Source organism: Blennius ocellaris (assembly GCF_963422515.1).
Source record: "Blennius ocellaris genome assembly, chromosome: 17".
In the NCBI taxonomy this organism is placed as follows: domain Eukaryota; kingdom Metazoa; phylum Chordata; class Actinopteri; order Blenniiformes; family Blenniidae; genus Blennius; species Blennius ocellaris.
Genome location: NC_137666.1, coordinates 22,724,639 through 22,751,630, shown reverse-complemented (window position 1 = coordinate 22,751,630; position 26,992 = coordinate 22,724,639). Strand labels below are relative to the sequence as shown.

The 26,992-nt window shown below is 44.1% G+C and overlaps 1 protein-coding gene across 1 annotated transcript in view; it reads left to right on the top strand.

The window, feature by feature from the left end:
* The window catches only part of asap2a (ArfGAP with SH3 domain, ankyrin repeat and PH domain 2a), a 106,531-nt gene that overhangs the window by 25,351 nt on the left and 54,188 nt on the right, over positions 1 to 26,992 (top strand). Inside the window, 3 exon segments of the mRNA XM_080512723.1 lie at positions 16,857 to 16,929; positions 23,927 to 24,072; positions 24,651 to 24,725. Coding sequence (XP_080368849.1) covers positions 16,857 to 16,929; positions 23,927 to 24,072; positions 24,651 to 24,725 — 294 coding nt within the window.

The window sequence follows — 26,992 nt, the reverse complement described above, 5'->3', positions numbered from 1 at the left end:
CACCATTGCGAAACAGGAACTTTATGTTTTGGGCATCGTGATTATAGTACTTAATAGTTGTACAACAATAGTACATACAACAAAGGAGTTATTGTAACTTTATGTGGAACAACACATTCCCAACTTACACCACACAACTTCTGACACTACAAAAGAAAACTTTAAGAATCATGTCATGCTCGATGCCAAATCCTCCAACAAACACTCTCTTCCATAAATCTGGTCTCTCAAAGCTTCCTGAAGCGAATCTTTATCAAAATGCATGCATCAGGTTGTTAACAGGTCAAATATTAGATGATGTGAACTCATTCCACTGTGCTCACCTTCTCAGCCACATGATACCAGAAAGAAACTGCTTCTGAAAGGTAAATATAGAAAACTAACTAGAGAAGTGTTAGTTTATGTCAGAGGTCCAAACGTATGGAACGAGTAGGAAAGTAACTTAAAACAATCAGCGACATGTTTAGAAGGTGTGTGTGTGTGTGTGTGTGTGTGTGTGTGTGTGTGTGTGTGTGTGTGTGTGTGTGTGTGTGTGTGTGTGTGTGTGTGTGTGTGTGTGTGTGTGTGTGTGTGTGTGTGTGTGTGTGTGTGTGTGTGTGTGTGTGTGTGTGTGTGTGTGTGTGTGTGAAGTTCTGAGGGAGCTGGTTTGTGGTTGAACCATCTTCTGGTGTGTTGGACCCAACACGACCAGCTCTAAGCTTCTTGGAGTCCATTTTCTTTAATAATTTTGCTGATTCATTGCAGCCTTAAATTCATGTGTTGTATATGTGAAATTGTGGAAAATAAATAAATGAAATGAAGAAGCCAATGTCGTCACGTTGGACCAACACTGAGCAGAGCCTCGTCGTAACACATCATAGAATGTGGCTTCTTTTGGAAAACTGTCCAACTGGACTTGCATAAACTTTAATTCAGTTAATTCTGCTCTTTAGATGTTTCATAACAAACATAATTGTTCACCCCCCCCCCCCCCCCCCACATCATTTTAGGAACCATCGCATTTAAACCATTTAAAAATAAAATAAACTGAATGCACATCATTTGAAGAAAAACATGCATTTATAAAGTTGTACAAAAACATATCACATTTTAAAACAGTGCTGTTTTGAAGTAAAATAAATTGTGCCAACATGAGGTGTCTGGTCCGATGCTGCACGGAGGACTGGTACTCGTAAAGAGACCCCTGATGCAACCTGGAAACATCTGCAGCACCTCTGCAAGAGAGCACGAGAGACGTCTACGGTTAGGAGATTATTTAATATTAATGCCAATGACAGAAATGAGACTGACTGTAAAGGGAGTGAAAAAGATGTTTGTACACCAGGAACTGTACCCCCAGTGTGCCTCATTGGTTAAACTCCCAGGTGATCCAGGAGGATGTTCCTCTGAGCTGTGCTACATGCTACATGCTACATGCTCCATGCTAAAGCGTTTCGGAGCTCACAGACCAGCGATGCTACGTGATTAAAGTATGACGGATACACTCAGTGAGCTCAGTCCCTCCGTCTGCAGCCTCCGTCAGTGTTCTCCGCCCTTTATTGCTCCACAGGTTTTTGCCATATCATTTTCCACAGACTGGCATGAAGGTGTATAATGTGACGTCATGTGCACAAAATGCAAAGTGCTTCACATGCAGTAATGTCAGATTTCATTATTACTCCTTTAATATATATATATTTTTTTTTCTTTTTTTTTTTTTTATATTGGCTACTTTAGTTTCTTTTATCACGTTGTAATTGATATAATATAACACAATCAAAGTTGGTGGAACCCTGAGCTCGTTTCCGTCTGGTTCTGATAGGAAACCAAAGCTGTTCCTCATGTCCAGTTTACACCATTTCTAACTTGGCCTCAACGTTGTGATTCACAGTTTAACTTGGTTATGGTGGGAGCCACCGTTTGTACCGCAAAGAGTTCAGCACTGGATTATTTTCACCGATGGTAAAGAGCTTTTTTGCTTTAGCAATGAGAAAACAAGGTTGTAGGTGCCAACACATTAAGTTGTGACCTTTAATCACTGTTTGGCTTTTCTTTCTAAACATTCCAAAGGTTTGTCTTTTAGCCACTTTGGTCTCAATGTGGTGACGTTGTTGTTCGTAGGATCGTCCACAGATTTTCCAGAGTGGATTGTGAGCTTGTTGGGATGAAAGTGTAATTTATGTGAGATTCGTGGTATTTTCTTAGAACCGTCGCTCTTTATCGTGGCCTTCTGTTGTTTGGTTTTTCACCCTTTCCTCCATTTCCAGAAGCTCTTCACAGATGTTTACTGTATATTGTTTTAGCATAAAGTTGTAAAGTGCTTTCTGATTGGACTCCCAGAACGTAATGCAAGTTCAGTTTTCACTTGAAAATCTTGACGTGTAAACGCAGCTTTAGTCTCCTCCTGGGATCCTGACTGGTCCTGCACCAGTTTTACAATCTGCTTTAAAATGCTGTTGGAGAACAACTCAAGTTGATCTCAATATCTTCTTGATTTTCCATGAACATATGTTTTTCACTCAGCTGTTACTAAAACGTGGCTGTTCTCGTAATGCTTTGTTGTATTTTGCAGAAAACAGGATATCATTTTGATCTTAAATTGAGCATTAATTAAAGCAACAGTCTCTAGTTTCACTTGTGTTTATGAGCGACATCAGATCTCATCAGTTTGAATGTGGCTCATTGCAACGGACAGGAACCCCTCCACCACCACAGCAGGACCTCTGACCCGCCATGCTGACCGGCCGCAGCAGATGGTCCTCGGCTGTAATCGCCATGGCGATGAAGACAGCGGTGATGAAGATGATGCCACACTTTAAGAGGAGGATTAGCTTCATTCACTGGACCAGCCGGGTGTCTAAAGTGGGGACAGGTGGAGAGACGGAGCCTCTCCTCATGAGCCGGCAGAGAAATGCTGAGCTTGCAGTAACGTCAGATGAAGAGGCTCCGCCTCCATTGTGTGAGGATTCCCCTCTGAGCCGCTCTGGAATTCCCCCTCACTCCCAGTAGTGTCGAGTGTAAAGCAGCGGATTCTGAGTGCTCGGATGAATGACATTCACTTTTCTCAAATCGGGGGTGTGTGTGTTGTGTTGTGTTGTGTTGTGTTGTGTTGTGTTGTGTTGTGTTGTGTTGTGTTGTGTGGAGCTGGTTTATTATGTCAGCCTGAGACGCTGCGTGGTTCTTTGTGTGTGAAGGCAGAGAAACCAGCAGAGATCCCAGTGAAGATGTCTGTGCAGGACCTGAGCTGTCCAGACAGACCAGATCCCTGTGGTCTGGGGGTCCGGGAGGGTTCAGACCAGATCCCTGTGGTCTGGGGGTCCGGGAGGGTTCAGACCAGGGAGGGTTCAGACCAGGGAGGGTTCAGACCAGGGAGGGTTCAGACCAGGGAGGGTTCAGACCTCCAGCACAGATTGAAGGTCAGAAATAAACATCCCATTGTCGTCAGACCCGCTTTAGTGAAATCACTAAACTATTGACGAAAGTAAACTTTCAAAGAATTCCAGCTGAATAAACGAGCTCTTCTCAGACAAGTAGAGGCTCAAGAGTTTGCTAAAGAAAAAGAAGTTTGAAAGTTCTAAAATCAGTAGAAAAACTGTAGAAAATGTAATTAAATATTTCACATAGTAAATTGTCATTGAAACTTCATTAATGCGACATAAGACAGTTTCTGTCCAGGTATCAAGACTAAACCTGAGACTTTAGCACTTGTCTGATCCTCATTAAAGGTTACATGTGTTTTTGCCCCCAACTAAAGTTTTTGGTGGAAAGTAACAAAAACGGCTTTTTTGGGTTGCAGATTCTGATCAGAAGTGTGTCCAGGCGACATACAGCCTGTTCCTGCAGGCGACACACACAGTCTGTTCCTGCAGGTTCTCGTCCACAGCACGACCCCTCAGTGACGCTCTTCACTTACACACACTTTGCAGGATTTGAAGATTTGCACTGAGCCAAAGGTTTGGTAAATCTGGTTCGGTTCTACCCCCTCTACCCTGAAACCTCAGGTGATCATTCTACCCCCTCTACCCTGAAACCTCAGGTGATCATTCTACCCCCTCTACCCTCAGGTGATCATTCTACCCCCTCTACCCTGGAACCTCAGGTGATCATTCTACCCCCTCTACCCTCAGGTGATAATTCTACCCCCTCTATCCTCAGGTGATCATTCTACCCCCTCTACCCTCAGGTGATCATTCTACTCCCTCTACCCTCAGGTGATCATTCTACCCCCTCTACCCTCAGGTGATCATTCTACCCCCTCTACCCTGAAACCTCAGGTGATCAGCATTTACTTAAGCAACCTTGGAAAGAGATCAGCCACTTTAAAGTGCTAACTTCTACCCACCAAACAGGCTAAAATGCACAGGCAGCTCCAGCTGTGTCGACAAACCAAGTTCCGATATGAGAATGCTTCATGTAAACACGAGTCCCAGAAGGTTCTCAACCGGAGGGTCTTTAATACCCAACCCTTTAAAAGCAGTCTATCCACACAGGTTGTGACCAGGTTTCACTGGTGGAGGTGAATTTAGTCACGGACTGACTGATGATGTTCTTCATCGTCCTTCACGTGGATGGAATCACTTTATTCAGTGTTCGTGTGTCTCAGAGAGAATTCCCTCAGCCATGGAGCTCCAGAGAACAATTTCTCTTGTTGATTCCTCGAAGTCGAGCTTTCCTGTCGGAACAACAGACCTTTGGCTATCAGACGTTTGGCTAAGCCCCGCCCCTTACTTACCGTCGCTGACTGCATGTTGATGACGTCAGTGTTGAAACCTCGCTGCAACCGACGCTGGGCCACTTCTGCAGCCATCATGGATTCATTTTGTCCAGCAAGGTCAGGATTATGTAATGGAAGGCTTTGTGCAAACCTTTAACCCTGATGTGGCGGAGAAATGGCTGAAGAAGCAGAGCTGCAGTGTTCATCAGGTAGCCTAGGTAGCTAGCTCCAGAGAGCTCACCGCTGCTAGCATCATGTGGTTTCTATTTTATGGCCAGATTGCTCAGATTATACAAGACGTCGCCTCACTTTGGAACAAATGAAGACGTCCTTGTTTATAAGAGACGTGTCCATGTTTGTGCGGGTTTGTGAAATGGGCTGACGTAAACCCTGGAGCTTCTCCTTCCAGGACACTGCCAACTAACCATTATTGTAATAATCGAGTAATTGCTCAATTAATTTTTCGATTAATCGATGAATTGGTTAAAAAAACATTTGAAATTGTAGGACCAGTTGATATTGAATGAACCAAACATCAAATATGATTATGATTATAACTGAACCAATACAAAGATTTATACAATATATTTGTATACACACATGTATATTAGATGTATACAAGATGAATATTAAATAATATTTAAAGTACTTCAGGGACCTCGTACAGTCTAGTTTCATCCTGAGTGACCAGACTGGTGAAATGTTGCTATAATAACCTTTAAATTTACACTTCAAAGCCCCACAGATGTGACGTTACGATAATAATCTCAGCCGAGCGACAGACCTCATGACCCTCTGTTGTTATTTACATCCTCCGCTTTGCACTGGTTGTTTTGTTTTGTCTCCCCGCATCTGAGCGCTCCGGCAGCTAGCCGCTAACTGGCTAGCCACCACGGCTAGCGGGTTAGCTTGAGTGCCATGCTGCATCTTTCATGTTGTTTCTGAGAGAGTGAACGCCGGCCGAGTGACGCATAAATCGCACGACACAAGATAATTGAATTTGTCGCCAACACTTTTAGGAGGAAGGAGGAATCATTTCAGCCCTAATGGCGAGTGGCACAGAAATCATGGACACAACGACTCGATAATGAAATTAGTTGCCAACACTTTTAATAATTGAATTTTATCAGTTCGTTGTTGCAGCCGTACCATGAATCCCTGTTGCTGTACTCCAGCCACTTCGTTTGACCATTTCTGTATATTAAATGATTTAAAGGGGTCATATTCTGCAAAATTAATTTTGTAGTGGTTTTCCAACAGTAATAATCGTCCCCAAACCTGGAACGACGCCCCAGAGGTGAACAAAGTGATTCCTCTCTCTCTCTGGCTGGTTTCAGTTTTTAAAGTGTGTTGCTCCAGCCAACAAATCAGAAATAAACCTTGTGTGGGGTCATCGGCGGTTTTTCAATGCCAATCAAGGTAGAACCGCTCACACTTTGGCAGCTCTGCTCTGGCACATGGCACCACGACAGGAAGTACTTCTTCTTCCTAAGATGGCCATGTGTGGGCGGAGCCAGTCCCGCTCACACAGACGCAGCAGATTCTGGAAGCAGCTTGTTTGATCCAATATTAAAATGAAGGAGAATCAATGAACACCTGGATATTTTTATTTCCTCAATGACTTTGAGTAGAATGTTTTGGGGCCACAGAAACCATGTGAAGGTGTTGAAAAGCAGCGTAATATGACCTCTTGAAGTGGTTCTCTACAGAGTCTGTACGCTGACAATGTCCGAATTGGCTTTTCCAATAATTGAATAATCGTGATGTTGATGTTTCCCAAAATAATAGTGTTTCCATAACGGAGCAGCCCCAGGAAGGTGTGAGTGTGAAAGGACTGGCTGTGGTCCAGAGCGGGACTCTTAAGCCCCGGTTCCACCGCACACAAGTGCCGGGACGGAGCGGAGCGGTACGGAATAGAGACCCCGACCGAAATTTTGGGTCGCGTCCCCACTGCGGAGAGGAGCGTGAAAAGTGGGCGGGGCTTATGAGCTCCGCAGAAATGTGACATTATAACAGAAAAGAAAGTCGTCAGATGTAGATCTTATGAATCCTCTGTTGTTGTTTAAATTCTCCACTTTGCACTGTTACTTTTTGCAGCGGGAAAAAAAAAAGTTACTTTTTGCAGCAGTCATTTTTTGCAGCGGAGAGCTGCAGCCGCAACTTCCGTGTTTGTTGTGAGAGAGCGAGTCGCTCGGCCACTTGCCGGCGACTTGAGGCGACGTGCCCCGCACTCGAGCGCTGGGGGGCGGGGCAAGTGGCCCGGAGCGTTCCCCCCGGTTGGCTGAGGCACAGACACGGGAGTCTGAGCTTTCTGCTCAAACGCAGGAGGTTCTCCACTCCGGCGCTGATCGCGGTCCGGCAGCTCAGCGTTGGAACACGGAGGCGCCGAGCTCCTTTTCATCGCTTCCGCGGTCCGTCCCCGCGATATAGCGCCACTGACCGCGGCTGAACAGAACGCTGACCGCCTCTGGGAAGCGGAGCTGCCGGAGCGCGGTCAGCGCCAGAGCCCAAAGCTCCAGACTCCCGTGTCCCGGACGCACATCCACGCCACGGCGAGCGCTATGCTGCAAACAGAAAACTCCAACGCGATGCAAAGTGTTGTAAATCACTGACCAATCAGCAGACAGCTCCTCAACCTCAGACCCGTTCCATGGTCCTGGTACCCCGACGGAAGGGGAGCAGAAAAGCGGTGGCCTTTGGAGCGGTCTGGAGCGGTTTAGACCGCATTCCTGTCGTGACACGTGAACTGGAGTGGTTTAGACCGGTCTAGGCCGGCACTTTTTGTGCGGTGGGACCGGGGCTTTAATGTCTCTCATGCAGAGTTTGAGTGGCCGTCAGTGAGAATACTGAACGACAAAACACTAGACTAGACTAGACTAGACTGGACTGGACTGGACTGGACTGGACTGGGAGAAGCACAATACAATGTAGCAGGATTAAACAGACACGTATGGAAGGAAACACAACGGTGATACGTTGTTGCCATATATGTACATTCATGCTCTGTGTGTAACAAATCTGACCAATCCTGGAGCCATGCTGGGTTTTAGCCCCCCCCACCAGGAGATGGAGTGGTGTGACCTTACAAAGTGTGTGAGGACAGAGGAAGTTGTTGTGATGTGGAAGAGACGAGTGCGAGCAAGGATAATCTGCAGAGAATACCAGGTTCATGTCTGACTTATTCACACAGTTTTCAAGTTAAAACTGAGGATTCTATTTGAAGATTCAAAGATTCTGACATATGTCAATGTAAAGATACTTTAACTTCATCTGAACAAGAGTTTGTATTCGTCACAACTCATATCATTGTTCCAATCCTTAACATTATAGCATCTTGTGTGTCTCCCTGACAGTCTACTTGATGCTCTGCAACACTCGGCTGCTATAAAGCACCTCAGCTGTGTTTCACCTCTCATCACCATCATGTCACTGAGATCCAAGAGGCAAAGCTTCTTGTCTTTCATTCAAACTGTTTCCCACGTATGAAATCCTGAGATTGCATTAACGTTGATCGATCTGTACATTGTGCAAAAGAGTAATCAATGCTGATCCTGTCCAGAGTGCTCTTCTTCTGTGTACCTGGAGATCATGTAATGTTCCAGAGCAGAGCTGCAGGTCATATCAGTCCACTAAGAAAACACCCCGCTGTGGCCTGATTTGTTTGGCAGAGCAGAACGAGATGGAGGTTCTGATTTTGGGTTTGTTTTCAACCTGTGTAATGTGAGTGGGACTTGCCCGTGTGGCGGTGTAGGGTCGATATGGCTGCTGGGATAATGGCACATGCAGCAGATGAGTCATGTACCAGGAGTTGAAGGAACAAACCCACAGTTCCCAAATCCTCTTTTTACTTAGCGGCTTCTTTTAATTTGGTGAGGCTCTGCTGTGAAAAGGCTTGTAGCTTTATTTTTAGGTGTTACTGTTACCAGGGCCTGCTGTCTGGAGGTGAACTTCTGTAAACACATATGTTGAGATTTCAGAGTACAAACAACCAAATTAGGTGGATGTTGATGACACTGGGATCAGTTTGCAGTGTTTAGTGTGAAAAAGCCAAGCTTCAGGAGAAAAGCTTGTATTGAAATTGAGGAAAGGTTGACTGATTGCCCTTCATTGCTCCACACCAACACTTCATTGGAACATTTTAAAAGAGTCATATCACACAACCTTTCAACACTTTCACATTCTTCCTATTGGTCCAGAAACTTTTTATTCAGAGTTTTTTGTCCCAAATCCAACTTGTCCTTGATTTCCAGCCAGTTGAATATTTGATCATTGAGCCTCATTCAGAACCTGCAGGGTTTCAGGAGCTGGACTGGCTCCGCCCACATGCCCATCTTGGGAAGAGGAGGAAGTGCTTCCTCTCCTCATGCCATGTGCCATTGTTTCCATTCTATCTGTTGCTAAGTTAAGGAGAAACTCTGTTCAACCAAACCAATAAGAAGCAGAATGTGAGCAGAAGGAGAAACTCCTGAAGAAGTTGTGACTCTGCTGCTGCAGCAGGACGTTTCAGAAAGTTAGTAAAACACATTGTCTCAGTATGTTCATCAGCTGCACTCAATATTTTCTTTACAAAGAAATGTGTGTTTTAACAGCAAATCAATGACTAATCAGACCAGCTGAGTGACTCTACACTGATCTAACTAAGTACATGTCACACTGAGATCAGATCATTTCATTATCCTCTGCTAATGATCATAATTAGCAGCAGACATGAGAATATCCTGAACCTCCATTTAATCATAGAAATAAATACAAAGATCACCTCACTATTATCAAGCCCAGACACACCTCAGACTCTGCAAAGCCTCCATTTGATCTACAGTTTCTATCAGCACAACTTAGCAGAAATTAACAATAGCTCACAATAAACCAAAGAAATGTGGGATCAGCTGTTTCAGACTAACCAGGCTGGTGCTATAAAGGTAATATAAAAGCGTATAAATCAGAATATCTTGCTTACAGTTCCCACATTTGCTTCATTAGAAGTTTTGCAGCTGATCCAGTTCTGGACATGTTCTGAAAACTCTCCTCCAGGAAGTGCTGGAGCCAAATATACCACATTTCCTCCGACCACTGCAGGTAAACTGTTGCTGTAGGAAGGTGAAAAGAACAGAGTGGCTGCTTGTGGGCGAGTCAAAGGGTCTATCTGGACCAGGACTGACTAAAAACCCTGCTCACCAGCAGACTGTGCAGAACATGGTTGGAATGGTCATGATGTCTTTTCGTCTGCCCCTGGTGTGATACTTTACCACAGTTTACAAAGTCCAGACACTCTCTGTTCATCAAGCCTGTTTTTTTATCAAGCTCCGTCAGACCCTGGTCACTGATGGAGGTGAGGTGTAGTACCATGTCCTTGGCCTGGTGGTGTAGAAGAGCTCGTTTTACCGCTCTAGTCAGTGAAGGCCTCCAGCAGCTCCCTGTCGTTCTGTCCACATGTCACAACCGCAGGATCATCACTACTTGAATGCAGCAGGACTCCTGAGTAGCTTTAGTAGTGTGATGTGTACAGAGTAAACAGGACAGGGTCTAGAACTGCTCTCTGGAACTCCCTGCTGCACTGCAGGCTCTCCATGCTGACACACTGCAGCCTCGTAGTCACAGTCTGCAATAGAAATAATAGTAGAAATAAGGAGACACACTGAAAATGGACTGACAGTAGGACACAGACACTTTAACGATGGACAGACAGGTGGATGCTGGACCCTGAGCCGGGGTTTCTCCCTGAGAGGCCTGAGGTCCTGCTGAATCCTGACTTTCTATTGAACACAGACCCACTGTTGGCCCACTGTGGTACACTGGAGTACAGTGGAGTACAGTGGAGTACAGTGGCGTACAGTGGAGTACAGTGTGGTACAGTGTAGTACAGTGTAGTACACTGGAGTACACTGGAGTACAGTGTGGTACAGTGTGGTACAGAGGAGTACACTGGAGTACACTGGAGTACAGTGGAGTACAGTGGAGTACAGTGTGGTACGGTGGAGTACACTGTGGTACAGTGGGGTACACTGGAGTACAGTGGAGTACACTGGAGTACAGTGGAGTACACTATGGTACAGTGGAGTACAGTGTGGTACACTGGAGTACAGCGGAGTACAGTGTGGTACGGTGGAGTACAGTGTGGTACAGTGGGGAACAGTGGAGTACACTGTGGTACATTGGAGTACACTATGGTACAGTGTGGTACAGTGGAGTACAGTGTGGTACAGTGGAGTACACTGGAATACACTGGAGTACGCTGTGGTACAGTGGAGTACAGTGACAACACAGCAGCTAATGTGACCTTGGCTTCATCAGCTCAGTCTTTCATGAGGCCAGCATGTCAGGGTTCCTCTTTGAGGTCTTGCAGTGTATCAGTGTATCTGTACATCCCAACAGATTGGCTCCTCCCCCCTCACACTTTATAGGTTGCCCCTTGGCGCCGCCATTGACCAGAGTGAAAGAGCACATTGTCAGTGTTCTTGTCTTTTCTTTGAGCTCTGTGTTCTCCGTGTTCTGACGGCCTTCCATCCTATGATACTTCATTGATCCGTCATGTTCCTTTCAAAGTCTCGTCTCTCTGTCCCGGTTGTGTTGGAGTGGAGGAAACACCAGTCTGGGGAAAACGGAGTGCTGCACCTATTAACAACAGAATGTATGGATTCAATAAGTTTTGTCTTCACGTCCCGCTCTGTTGCAGAGAGGACGGCGTCCACCATGGGGAGTGTACAGTGTAGTGTGTGTGCTGGTGAATGGGAAGCTTTGTGTGTCCTTGCTTTGGGCATGGAGAGAGATGTGATGTGTGTCGGTGAGACGGCGAGCCGGGCCGCCAAGTGGCGCCGGCCTTGACCCGTCGGAGCGGACGGAGTTAATAAAGCCCCAAAAAACTCATTTCCTAAAATCCCCCTCATCCCAATAGACTGGCTCAGTCGTCACCAACATAGTGGCGCTTTGTTCCAGCTGTGTGTGTGTGTGTGTGTGTGTGTGTGTGTGTGTGTGTGTGTGTGTGTGTGTGTGTGTGTGTGTGTGTGTGTGTGTGTGTGTGTGTGTGTGTGTGTGTGTGTGTGTGTGTGTGTGTGTGTGTGTGTGTGTGTGTGTGTGTGTGTGTGGCTAATGAGGCAGCTCAGGTCTATTCTTAGCTTGGTCTTGAATAATACATTGCACCCAGTGAGAGTGGGGATAATGTGCTCACACTACTGTACACACCACATGTTGCAGGCACTCAGCACAAAACAATAGATCGTTTAAATCTGTACAGCATAAAATGAAGTCTGTTCATTCAATTCAGCTTTATTTATGTAGCACCACACACACCACAGTCATGTCCAGGCGCTTTTAACAGAGAAACCCAACTAATCAAATTAATAACACCTTCCTTCTAATTCGCCGCCCTCATCAGACGTTCGGATAATGCACGCATATCCTATTGAGGTCTTTATACACTATATTACCCTTGTTGACATAATTTAAGATATTGGTAGAATGGACAGAGGTGGTTTATTAGGGCCAGGCCTCCACAGGAGGCAGGACCCTGTTCTATTTCGTACGTCAGGGAATCCGGACGCCTTCTGAAATTCGGTTATTAGCCCTAATTTGACCCAGTAAACTCGCTCAAAAGCTCATGAAATTTTGCACACTCATCAAGACTGGCGGAAATGATAAGGACATTTAAAAATCAAGCCCCAGAGTGCCAAAATGTGATCTCTAGTGCCACCTAGAAAAACTACAGCAGCCACTAAAAAACACTAAAATAGCGATCACAGCCCGTAGGAATGTCGTCGGCAGATCAAATGAAAACTCAATTGTTCGTCTCACCCACAAATCACACATCGATACCCCGAAATGAAATCCAACAGGAAGTGCCTTTTCCTTTTTGAATTTGCCTTTCGAAATAAGAGTTTCACCCAAAAATGGCCCTCACATAAACGATATCTCTTCTGAGGGCGAAGGTCGTATCGGCTTCAAAATAGTGTGATGAGACAGAGGACACTCTCTTGATCAATAATCTAGAACACTTTGCTTCATTATTGAGTGGTTTCGTTTTTATAAGCCCTCAAATTATTTCCAAACGCCTCCTCCCTCCTCCCTTCAAATACAGGTGAAATCCAAAATTTCTCCTCAAAATCCGCCGTGACAGAACACTCTGAACAAGTTCCCGATTGTGGCTAAACCGTGACCCTGAGCCACAAAATGAGCAGGTCAGAAGCGCGACAAGAACCTGCCGAACAAGACGATGTAACATATGTGGGGAAAATTCCATAAGACATGACCTTTTTGACGAGAGAGAACAATGGAGTCATTTTTTTTTTTCAACCGCGATTTCAAGCAACATTTATCATTGAGTCAGATGGAGCAAAATGGCGAGGCTGCATCAAACAGCGCCTCCTAGTGTCTGAAGTGTCAGGGACCACCGCATGTCCAGTGACTGCAAAACCTCACAGCACGCGAGCAGATCCCTGAACAAGCAACGTTCCCTCGCTATGAGAGAATCTGACAATGTGCCTCTGCCACCTGGTTCCTCTCTTCCTGGTTCCACCATCAGATGCAGTCAGAGGAAGCCAAGCGGCTGCTGACGTCTCTCCTGCTCCGCTTGGAAATGTGAAGTCAAGCTGAATATTGAGCTCTTTTTTTGCACAGCGGACATGAAAACTTAAAAGCAACACTCTCTTTACGCTTTCTTTTCAGTTCTGTTACAAAATGTTGAACCTGAATAAGAAAATGAAAAGGCAGTTTGATGCAATAATAATTTTATTTATGAGTCAAACTATGCAGCCAGAACCTTGAAATGAAAAAGCATTTCTGCTAATGCACCATTTGCTGGGGCATCTTTTGAAAATTTGAATTTAAATATCATCTTCTTTTTCTTTTTACTTAAGTCACAGAATAAGCAGCCTTGTAGAAGAAAATGAAAATGCAGTTTGGATGATTGATCATAATTTTTTATTTACGAGTCAAAAAATGCAGTTTAATCTGAAAATGAAAAAGCATTTCTGTCGATACATTTCAAATAGATCTTTGGTACGTACCGTGGCCACGGCTGAACGTACCGCGGCCACGGCTGAACGTACGGTGATCCCCGAACGTACCGCGGCCACGGCTGAACGTACGGTGGTCCCCGAACGTACGGTGGTCCCTGAACGTACGGTGGTCCCTGAACGTACGGTGGTCCCTGAACGTACGGTGGCTCACGGTCCCGACAAGCATTGAGTGATTTGGTGAACACATGTTTTTAATGAAGTGATTCTAGTCCTTCAGTAACATTGAATGAGTAGAATTGTTCCTGAATCAGTAACATTTAAAGAGCTGCTTTGCCCTCGTGTCTCTTCTCTTGCTCAAGCTCTAATATGCACAGCGCCCCCTGGTGTATCAGAAGTGCAGCACAATAGTAGCGCGGTCTCTGACGTCACTTTCCTGCGCAGCTTGGAAATTCTAAGTGGACTTGAATTGTGATTCTTTTTTGCGGGGCGACATGGAAAGGAAAAAACAATCCCCTCTTTAGGTTTTCTTTTGAGTTCTGCCATAAAATGTGCAACCCGAGTAAGGAAATGAAAATGCAGTTTGAATGAACTATTGTTAATTTAAAGTGTCCCTGAAATGTTTTTCAGATTTCATCTTTAGAAAGAAGAATAAATATGCTTTCGAAAGGTATATAACATTCCCAGATAAAAGTCCGAATTCCGACCCTTTTAATTGACTTTACATGATGCAGCAGACGACGGTATATTTGCGGGCCATAAATGTGAGCCGCCTGAGCTAGACCGGATATGACGTACGAGGGGTTATATGTCCCAGCCAAAACAACATCAGCTGATTGAAGAATGGAGGGGTTTGGCGATACAGAAGCACCTAGGAGCGATGTTAGCGAAGATTTAAGTGACGTATCGTTGGTTTTGGACGAAGATGAAGGAGAGGAATCATCGGAGGAAGAATTAGAAGAAAATCAAGGCGTTCAACCATACATGTTTGAGCCGTGAGTACATATTGTGTGTGACCGGGTATTTACCCGTGAGTACATATTGTGCGTGACCGGGTATTTACCCGTGTGCACATATTGTGCGTGACCGGGTATTTACCCGTGTGCACATATTGTGCGTGACCGGGTATTTACCCGTGTGCACATATTGTGCGTGACCGGGTATTTACCCTTGTGTCAGAGTGGGTGTTTTGCAAAGTTTATTGGTCTATTTGTCTTAAGTTTTAGCAGGTTTTAAAAAGACTTACTGAAGGTTGGGTTTAAAAATCCGTTAAAAAGCCGTTTAAAAATGGTGGGGACAGAACCAGGTTTCAGGATACGTTTCCTCTTCACAGCAAAACCAAGTGACTCTCGGATTGCGGGTGCTGTTTCGTAACAGTCATCTGTGAAATGTTGACTGCAGAGATAGGAGGCCTCTGTTGGTGTCCAGTTGGAGCGAGTGCGCTGCACTTGTTTTGTCCATAATCTCCTCAAAGTTTGATCTTTTGGGAATTTATGGACACTTACAGACGGACTGGGCATTTGGGAAAACCCAGCCGCAACACAACGCTTAGGCATGACTCTAAAAAACTGCTAAATAACGCGATAATGCAGAGCACATGTAAACAAGACACTACGATCAGCTGTTGTGGGCGGAAGTAAATAACCCCTCATACGTCACAGCGCAAAACTACGGCAAGTTGGGAAAACTAGGTCAGATTCACAGGGCGGGAGATTTAAAGGCATATTTAGACGTTCGGCGCTCAAGAGCAAGATAGTGGTGTGATTGTCATTGGTGTGTCATATATCATTCGAAAGGGGGAAAATAATGCTAAATACTGGTGTATTTTAATAGAATTATTTCAGGGACACTTTAACTTATGAGTCAGGTAATGCAGCCAGAGCCTTGAAATGGAAAGGCATTTCTGCTAATGCATTTTAATTTTCTAATTTAACATTTCAAAAGGAATTTTGGTGACTATTTGCTGGAGTGTCTTTTGAAAATTAAAACTTAAACGTCATTTTCTTTTTCATTTGAATTAAGTCACAGGATAAAGCCTTGTATAAGAAAATGAAAACCTGCTTGGTGAACTTGTTTCCTAACCTACAAGTTGGGAAACAAGACGGAGCTGAAAACGACTCGTGTCTCGTCGTCACTTCCTCCACTCTGGTCTGGTTGTTTTTACCGTGTGCTTGCTCTTAGTGTGGCTGCTGGTGTAAAGTCAGGTGGAAACTTTATCGTACTGATCGCGGTGCTTTTGAGAAGAACACAGTGAACAAGATGACACATTATTTCCTGTTTACCACCACTGGATGTTTACATGAATCACCAGGTTCACACGTCATTAAAATATAAACAGTCTTACAGGCCACTGACACACATACACACATATAGCTGAACACACATAGTAGCCTATATTAATTTATTGCATATGGCTGTTCAGAAAAATGAATATAATATAATAAATATGACAAATTAAGCTTTATATAATTTGTGCTATTCTATATATAAAACATTGAATCTCTGAGGCGGTTCTCTAAATAGTTTTCATATCAACAATAAATAAAGCAATTTCTCATCAATCCATATCAATTTCAGACTTAAAATAATGTACCAATTTAAGCCCCACCCAGTTTCACTCAAACCACGCCCACTTCTGGTTAGGCCCCACCCACTCCGAGTACAGATATGGGTACAGATCATGTAGATGGTTGACCAGATACAGGTAGTGGTGAACTCACTCACCCTCCTAACTGTCTGCTGCTGAAGTGTGAACACACTCCTTTTTTAACGCATTGGGTGTTTTCACGTTAAATGTTGTGTAAACGGGCCTCAAATGTCACAAATAAAGTGCATTAAGAGGATCAGGCCAGCGGCAGCAGCAATAATGACGAGGCTGCCCAACGAAGTAGTGAAAACTAGAATGTATGGTCGTGAGGCTTGGACCATGCTGAAGACCTAACGTGTACCGCCATAGGGTTCCTATTCCTAATGATACATACACGGAATCATTTCTTTACATTGTTGAAATAGAGTGAAAAGCAAACTGACAAAGTTTTAAACATGGAATAAGACTGGGATTAACGAGTACTATTGGGTACAAAACAGTGATTTGTTGTACGTGGTCTGTCGAGGAGGTGCAACCATCCCGTTAAGAAAACTGAATTCTTATGTACTGCAAACAGTGTAATTGTTATGTAAACCAGAGTATTGAGTGAAGTGAATTGTGTGTTCAGGCCCTGGATGTGGATCGCAGTGTCCTGTACAAGATGAAGAAGTCTGTGAAGGCCATCTACTCGTCTGGTCTGGGTGAGTCCTCGTCTCCTTCACTGCTTTCATGTCTTTCATGTCTCCAGACAGAAGGACGTCCCTTTGAAACACAACCTTTGACTCTCATTTGACTAATTATGCAGCGTTTGTCAGACGAGTTCAACCTTGAGGGAGGCTGTAACAGAAAAAACTCTCTTTTTTGAATGAGAATGCAGTTGAAGAGTTCTGTGTTACCTTTTATATCACGTACTGTAGTTGTTAGATCACACAGATTTTCTGATTAAACTCCAACAAACAATAGAAATCAATGTTAACATTAATGGATCATTGTAAAATCCCACCTTAACATTTGTTTGTCTTATGTTCAACCCTCTTGTTAAGTTACTTTGGAATTGTACTGTAGTGTAATATAGTATTAATAACAACCATTATTTCTTCATTAAATTGAGTAAAATCAAGCTTTCCTGGCTAAGAAAATAACCTGGACATAACTGGAGTTCTTCAAAAGCTTGTCTGCTCATTATTGAGTCACTGTCAGACACCAACAGTATTATTTACTGAGAAGCACTGAGCTCTTTATTCAAATGAATACTCATATAATCAGCTTCTTTACAATACACTTTACCCACTGTGTGTGTGTGTGTGTGTGTGTGTGTGTGTGTGTGTGTGTGTGTGTGTGTGTGTGTGTGTGTGTGTGTGTGTGTGTGTGTGTGTGTGTGTGTGTGTGTGTGTGTGTGTGTGTGTGTGTGTGTGTGTGTGTGTGTGTGTGTGTGTGTGTGTGTGTGTTTTAGTGTTATTAGCAGGGTCATTGTGGCAGGCGGTGCCATGTTGGGTGTTTTCAGTGTCTTTTGTTTGACAGAAACCCGCTGGGAGAGAGACGGGTGGGGGGGGGGGGGTAGTAGAGGGGGGGTCTGAACAATGTGCTGAACACGTCTTTTTGAGAACAGTGTGAGCCCTGTTCAGGCAGGAGGGACAGCTGTCTGATCCAGACTGCACAAGTAACAGCTGGGAGGGACACACACACACACACACGTGCACACACACACACACACACACACACACACACACACACACACACACACACACACTCCTGTACAGTGAAAACAGGTGTTTACATGATACCTGGAGTTAAATGAAACTTATACATAAATGAATCATCTGCATAAGGTGAAGGATGCAGTTCTTCTCTTTTCAGATATTAATGGTATATTCATTGAATGTTCCTAGTAGTTTCTGGGTTTTTTTTTCACTTTTTCTTGAAGGTATAATGAATGACATGAAAACTAGTACATGATACATTTGATCAGTAACAAGGTGAAATTAACATGTGGACAAAACACCATAAACGCTCTCTTTACACTTTAGTATCTTCATGTTGATTCTTATACAAAACAAAGTATTCCTGGGGCTTCAGTGGAAATACAGTCAAGGTGCTTGAATGGAAAAAACCAAAGGTCAGAAGAATGTTGCAGCTATTTGGAAATGCTATTGTTGTTTTTTGTTTTTTATTTCGTTGTGCTTTGAGGAAAATGACAATAAAGGAACAAATTAAGGATGGGTCTGATCCAGTATCGGGTTCCGATATCAACTTAATTCACGGATCAGAAATTTCCGATCCAACCTGCTGAGTTTTCTGATCCGTGAAGCCTCGTCTGCTTTACTGCTGCTGAAAGACTCCAGTGTTTCCCTGCTGCTCTGCTGGCTGCAAACTGTGGACTGGATTTCCTGAGCGGAGGCGGGTCTCAATGAGACGTAGAGTCATGAGTCAGGAAATCCATTCCACAGTTTGCAGCCAACTAGGAGGCTAGCATAGCAGCACTGTGTCTGTCTGTCAAACCTTTCATGACAACATGTTGGTTTTTGGATGTATTTTACACCCAAAACCCCACAAAGCATCGTGGATGTTTGTGAAGCCGTCGTCCAGCGAGGCGGCGCTCTGCCGCAGGACGCCACCATGTTAAAAAGCCAGTTCAGCGAGGAGGGTGGAGGAGACGACACCAACACAGCAGCTCCTCCCTGGAGCAGGAGATTCACTCCTCCGTCAAGCTGCGTCCTCCTCCACCCTAAACTCCCTGAAATAGTCCCGATGGGTGGAGCTGCGTCCTCCTCCACCCTAAACTCCCTGAAATAGTCCCAGTGGGTGGAGCTGCATCCTCTTCCACCCTAAACTCCCTGGAAATAGTCCCAGTGGGTGGAGCTGCGTCCTCCTCCACCCTAAACTCCCTGAAATAGTCCCAATGGGTGGAGCTGCTTGATAAATAAGTTCTCCAGGATGAATAAAGTGATTGTGTTTAAACATAGAACTAGTTTATTAGAGACCATGACATCACTCAGACCCCCACATTGTCCACATGGTTTAAAGATAGAACTAGATTATTAGAGACCCACATTGTCCACATGGTTTAAAGACAGAACTAGATTATTAGAGACCCACATTGTCCACATGGTTTAAAGATAGAACTAGTTTATTAGAGACCCACATTGTCCACATGGTTTAAAGATAGAACTAGTTTATTAGAGACCCACATTGTCCACATGGTTTAAAGATAGAACTAGTTTATTAGAGACCCACATTGTCCACATGGTTTAAAGATAGAACTAGTTTATTAGAGACCCACATTGTCCACATGGTTTAAAGATAGAACTAGATTATTAGAGACCCACATTGTCCACATGGTTTAAAGATAGAACTAGTTTATTAGCGACCATGACGTCACTCAAACCCTCACATTGTCCACATGGTTTAAAGATAGAGCTAGTTTGTTAGAGACCCACATTGTCCACATGGTTTAAAGATAGAACTAGTTTTTTAGAGACCCACATTGTCCACATGGTTTAAAGACAGAACTAGATTATTAGAGACCCACATTGTCCACATGGTTTAAAGATACAACTAGTTTATTAGAGACCCACATTGTCCACATGGTTTAAAGATAGAACTAGTTTATTAGAGACCCACATTGTCCACATGGTTTAAAGATAGAACTAGTTTATTAGAGACCCACATTGTCCACATGGTTTAAAGATAGAACTAGTTTATTAGAGACCCACATTGTCCACATGGTTTAAAGATAGAACTAGTTTATTAGAGACCCACATTGTCCACATGGTTTAAAGATAGAACTAGTTTATTAGAGACCCACATTGTCCACATGGTTTAAAGATAGAACTAGTTTATTAGAGACCCACATTGTCCACATGGTTTAAAGATAGAACTAGTTTATTAGAGACCCACATTGTCCACATGGTTTAAAGATAGAACTAGTTTATTAGAGACCCACATTGTCCACATGGTTTAAAGATAGAACTAGTTTATTAGAGACCCACATTGTCCACATGGTTTAAAGATAGAACTAGATTATTAGAGACCCACATTGTCCACATGGTTTAAAGATTGAACTAGTTTATTAGAGACCCACATTGTCCACATGGTTTAAAGATAGAACTAGTTTATTAGAGACCCACATTGTCCACATGGTTTAAAGATAGAACTAGTTTATTAGAGACCCACATTGTCCACATGGTTTAAAGATAGAACTAGTTTATTAGAGACCCACATTGTCCACATGGTTTAAAGATTGAACTAGTTTATTAGAGACCCACATTGTCCACATGGTTTAAAGATAGAACTAGTTTATTAGAGACCCACATTGTCCACATGGTTTAAAGATACAACTAGATTATTAGAGACCCACATTGTCCACATGGTTTAAAGATAGAGCTAGTTTATTAGAGACCCACATTGTCCACATGGTTTAAAGATAGAACTAGTTTATTAGAGACCCACATTGTCCACATGGTTTAAAGATAGAACTAGTTTATTAGAGACCCAAATTATCCACATGGTTTAAAGATAGAACTAGATTATTAGAGACCCACATTGTCCACATGAACTAAAAGACTTTGTCCTGCTTCTTTTCTCACCTTCTACTGACCTCAAGTCGTCTGTAGAGAGAAAACCTACTTTACTGTAGAGGAGTTTATTACTGCCTCATATAAAATCAACAATAATGATAATAATGTTTAAGCACCCCTGTGAAGGTCACCGTACCTGTGAAGGTCACGTACCACTGTGAAGGTCACTGTACCTGTGAAGGTCACTGCCCCCCTGTGAAGGTCACTGTACCTGTGAAGGTCACTCTAACAGTCCTTGTTCATTTGGATCAACATTCCTCCCATAGAACTGTAAACCAGTGAAACAGCTGTCGTCCACAGGTTTCATCCTGTTGGGGGTTTTTCATATTTTCATATCATCCCAATCCTTCTTGAAATCCACAAATGTGTTTATTTGCTCCAAAAATATCCCTTTTTGCTGATAAAGCAGTTTTTGTAGGAGGTTTGGGAACCGTGTCCATGTGGAGGATGTTAGTTATTATTTATTGATATACTGAAGAGAAAAGGCCCTGGTGTGATGTCGACTTCCACCTTTGAGGAGAATCTGCCATGAAATGGAGGTTTTCAGGAAGAAGGCTGTTGATTGTTTACCCACAAACCCCCGAGCCTCAAAACGTCAACATCAAGTTGTGGAAATATTTCGTCAACATTTTCCAAGTCAGTCATGTTTTCTGAGTAAACGTTAGAAAACGTGGCCTCTGTCCGTTTCTCTTCCTCTTCCCTGGGTCAGGGTTAGTTAACCCCTGGTTACCGGGTCATGTGACTCTACTGCAGGCCTCAGGTGTAGAGCTGCACATCAAACATTCTGAAAACTGTGATGAATCAGCCGGCGTTGAAGAATATCTTTGTACTTTGGTCGTTGTAATTCAATTCAATCCAACTTTATTTATGTAGCACCAAATACAACACAGTCAGGAGAGGAGAGGAGAGGAGAGGAACAAACCTTGATTCGGGTCATCGACAAGAAACAGACCCTGGCCTGGGTAGAGAGAGGTAGAGAAAGTAGAGAGAGAGGTGTAGAGAGAGAAAGAGAGAGACATAGAGTGAGAGAGAGGTAGATAGAGGTGGGCAGAGGGTGTTTTAAAGCAGCCCTAACTGTAAACTTTAGTAAATAGAAAAGAGTCTGGTCTTAAAGGTACGGACTGTCTCAGCCTCTCTAACTGATCTGGTTCCACCAGACGGAGCTGGAGAACTGAAGGCTCCGCCTCCATTCTACTGTTAGAAGACCTAGAACCTCCAGGGGGCAGTACTGAGAACCTAGAGTTCTTCTGGGGGATACGGGACTAACTGCTGCTGCTCTGCTGCTCTGCTGCTCTGCTCTGCTGCTCTGCTCTGCTGCTCTGCTGCTCTGCTGCTCTGAATTCCAGACCACAGTGGTTCCTGGACCCAGTTTGAAGACATTCCACTGCTGGTGTTTCTTCCATAGAAGCTTCCAGTCTTTTAAAAGGTGGAGAACCTTGTTTGGACTGCAGGTTGATCTAGAAACGTCTCTTCTTGTACCATGACATGTCACCTGTTTCCCTCTGTGTTGGAATCTCCATGTTTCCATGACGACTGAGCTTCAGTTGCAGTTCCTCTCAGTCTGCAGGCTGCTGGCGAGGTTCACCCTCTCATAGTGTGTCTTCAGCTCACCTGTTGGATTGTGGGTCAAACCTGATTTGTCTGGTGTGTGTGTGTTTGTGTGTGTGTGTGTGTTCTCCTTATGTTTCTTCATGTTTTGTCTTCCTGTTTTCTTGAGCAGAGGTGTGACATCCAGACAAAAACAATGATCACCAACATCCTTATACACATTTACATGAAGATACTTTTGTACAGTAAGAGAGTACAAGGATACTGTATCATGTTATACACATGCATACAAATATACATTAACCATTTTGAAATGGACAGTGTTCAAAATATACAAGTAACATTAGAATCACATTGTAATTCAAAACAAACATTAATGGTACTGTATGATCACTGAACACAACCTAAATGTGTCGTGAGCCCCGTCATCTCCCCTCACCCTCAAACCACACACACACACACACACACACACACACACACACACACACACACACACACACACACACACACACACACACACACACACACACACACACACACACACACACACACACACACACGTGTGATGTCCCGTTCCCCCGTCAGATGCTTCTCAGCATCCAGACGGAGTTTTGAGTAAATCAAATCAATTCTCTTCATCTTCTGTATTTTTTTATCCCCATTTACTATCTTATCACCATCCATCCTCTCTTGTTTCCCTCTGTGTTGTCATAGCAACAGTCACCTGGCACTGCATCCCTGGTCCTGCCCGGTCACCTGGGTTAACCTGGTGTGAGCTTATTAAAACTAGCACTGCCTACTACCACCCTGAGGTCAGGGGTCAGAGGTAGGGTTAGAGTCAGGGGTATGGTCAGGGTCAGGGATTAGGGGTAGGGTCAGGGTTAGGGTCAGGGTCAGGGATTAGGGGTAGGGTCAGGGTTAGGGGTAGGGTCAGGGTTAGGGGTAGGGTCAGGGTTAGGGTTAGGGTCAGGGTTCGGCAGCTGGGCTCTGCAGTCTCCTTCAAGTTTTCACTGAATTATGTCTCAGTGTTGTATCTCGTGTTTGTTCTGGAGCACTGCAGAGGATAGTTGCAGGACACTCAGTGATTTGGATCAATAGTTTGTAGGCAAGCCAACCTTGAGGTGGAGGTTCACTGTTCACTGTGTGACATGCAGAAAGAAAGAGGACTAAACAAATGAAAGGGTTCAGATGAATCTTCCTCATAAAGGTTACAAGTGGCTGTCATTTGTAAACCACGTAGAAATTCATGGTGTCACAGAATTATATTGAACATCAAACCTTTTCATGAATGTCTAATAAACCTTAGTATGTTTTTCACTCGACTAAACAGTTTGTATTGCGGCACTTGATGAAGATGAGCTGAATGCTCCACTCTGCTCATCAGTGATGCTCTCAGGATTCGTCTCTTGCAGGAGTGTGAGGATCAATAGAGACCATGGAAACCTCTGGCAGTCCGGTTAATAGAGGTCTGATAAAGACCAACAGGCATTATTAATGTCCAGAGACTGATGTTGGACTAGTAAAACCAGATGTTGGACCTTGGTTTGATCCCAACACCCCCTTGTGTTCCCAGCTCACGTGGAGAACGAGGAGCAGTACACCCAGGCTCTGGAGAAGTTTGGAGAGAACTGTGTGTACAGAGACGACCCTGACCTGGGATCAGCCTTCCTCAAGTTCTCCGTCTTCACCAAGGAGCTCACGGCGCTCTTCAAAAACCTGGTGAGTCCAGGGGGGGTTCAGTGAGGACCTGCAGGGACTGGTCTGTGTCCTCCAGCTCAGCTGGGAACCATGTTTTCCCACCGTCATTCAGTCCAGACCCACTTTTTTAGACTTCAACCAACAAAATGTGTTCTTTGAAAATATATGTAGAAAACACATCTTTTATATATATTTTTCTCTGCAAAACGCCTGTCAGAGGAAATGAATAAGAAACTGAGGAAGACCTTGACAACTGTATGAACAAAAGTGGATTAAATAAATATCTGTCATTTTTTTAACTCCTTTTTTGTTCAGGTTTTCTTCAACAATAAATGACCAAAATGACACAAGGAGGTCTGGTTATTCAGACGTTATTGTGCTTTATTTTTACTAGTAGATCTTCTGAACTGTGGGCCCGTAAGTCTGACCCTCCTCTGTAAGGCTTGTCGCATCCAGTGATGTTTGGTGAGACGGAGGATTCTAAGCTCTGTATCGGAGAAAGAAGCATTACAGGGTTCCAGGATGTCAGTCGTGATTCTCTGCCTGACGGTCAGTCTGCTGCTCTTCAAACCTTCCTGTGTGTCTTCATCTCCCTCCAGTTCCAGAACATGAACAACATCATCACCTTCCCCTTGGACAGCCTGTTGAAAGGAGACCTGAAGGGGGTCAAAGGGGTAAGACCGCTAATATTGGCATCTTGTTGCATGACGGTACACCCAGCAGGAAGTATAAGCGTGTGGATTCAAATGTAAAATGTAGGGTATTACGGTGTGGCTTGTCTCTGGAGAGTCGGACTCGACCCCTGAGTTCCAGTCAAAGAAGCTGGAAGAGCTTTTGAGCAGCTTTGCTTTTCCTACCATGTGGGAACAGTTTGCAGACGATCCCGTCCTGTTCCAACATGACCGCTGCACAAAGCAGGTCCACAAAGACCTGGAGGATCCAGTTTGACTCCTGCAGAGTCCCGACCTGAGCCGGACAGAACCCCTTCAGGATGAATTAAACAGAGACTGGGCCAGGCCGTCAGGGTCCCTGATGCCCCAGGACAACACCCCACAACACCCCACAACACTCCTCCACCCGTGGAAAGCATTCCCAGAAGAGGTGATGCTGTTGGAGCTGCTGAGGACCAACGTCATATTAAATCCTGTGGTTAAGAACAGGATGTCATTCATGTGCATGTGAAGGTCGAGCAAATAGTTTGGCAATATGTTGAATGTTCTTCTAAGAAGAACCTTCAGAAGTAAGTGAAAGGACTTGGTTGTAGTTTAAACGTGCTTAAACTGGACTTGTTCAATGGTTCTTTGTCCAGTTTAGTTAATAAACAGCTGGTTGTTAACGGATCAAGACAAAAACTCCGTCATGAAAGTCATTTGTTTTCAATGTGGCTGTATTGAAAACTTGTTCCTCTGAAGTGGTTTCTCAGCACTTTTAACCTTCATTTATTCATTGGTACATGTTATTTAGGCTGAGGGATCGCTTTGATACGCAACATTATCATATTTACACTATTCATAGAACCTGTGAAGAAAACCAGCAGATGTTCCAGCTTTGAGCAAATCAGTATTGATAGTTGAGTCCGTCAGCAGCTTGAGGTGTAGATATTGTTCTAGAACGTTCCTCTGCTTCCAGACTCACGGTTCTCCAATGAGGTGTAGATATTGTTCTAGAACGTTCCTCTGCTTCCAGACTCACTGTTCTCTAATGAGGCGTAGATATTGTTCTAGAACGTTCCTCTGCTTTCAGACTCCCTGTTCTTCAATGAGGTGTAGATATTGTTCTAGAACGTTCCTCTGCTTCCAGACTCACTGTTCTCTAATGAGGTGTAGATATTGTTCTAGAACGTTCCTCTGCTTTCAGACTCACTGTTCTCTAATGAGGCGTAGATATTGTTCTAGAACGTTCCTCTGCTTCCAGACTCGCTGGTCTCTAATGAGGTGTAGATATTGTTCTAGAACGTTCCTCTGCTTCCAGACTCGCTGTTCTCTAATGAGGCGTAGATATTGTTCTAGAACGTTCCTCTGCTTCCAGACTCGCTGGTCTCTAATGAGGTGTAGATATTGTTCTAGAACGTTCGTCTGCTTCCAGACTCGCTGGTCTCTAATGAGGTGTAGATATTGTTCTAGAACGTTCCTCTGCTTCCAGACTCTCTGTTCTCTAATGAGGTGTAGATATTGTTCTAGAACGTTCCTCTGCTTCCAGACTCGCTGTTCTCTAATGAGGCGTAGATATTGTTCTAGAACGTTCCTCTGCTTCCAGACTCGCTGGTCTCTAATGAGGCGTAGATATTGTTCTAGAACGTTCCTCTGCTTCCAGACTCGCTGGTCTCTAATGAGGCGTAGATATTGTTCTAGAACGTTCCTCTGCTTCCAGACTCGCTGGTCTCTAATGAGGCGTAGATATTGTTCTAGAACGTTCCTCTGCTTCCAGACTCGCTGGTCTCTAATGAGGCGTAGATATTGTTCTAGAACGTTCCTCTGCTTCCAGACTCGCTGGTCTCTAATGAGGCGTAGATATTGTTCTAGAACGTTCCTCTGCTTCCAGACTCGCTGGTCTCTAATGAGGTGTAGATATTGTTCTAGAATGTTCCTCTGCTTCCAGACTCTCTGTTCTCTAATGAGGTGTAGATATTGTTCTAGAACGTTCCTCTGCTTCCAGACTCGCTGGTCTCTAATGAGGTGTAGATATTGTTCTAGAACGTTCCTCTGCTTCCAGACTCGCTGGTCTCTAATGTCATCACTTACTGACCTGCTCCTGAGTCACATGACTGCCTTGAGTTTCCATTGAGGTATGATGTGGTTCACTGGGCTCTAATGAGGCTGGTTGCCATGGAGACAGCCGTCGTCTCTGTGACCCCAGCCACTTGGCAGTGACTCCACCTGTCAACTGTCGCTCTCCTCTGGTTTCTCCTGGTTTCTCCTGGTTTCTCCTCGTGTTTCTCCTG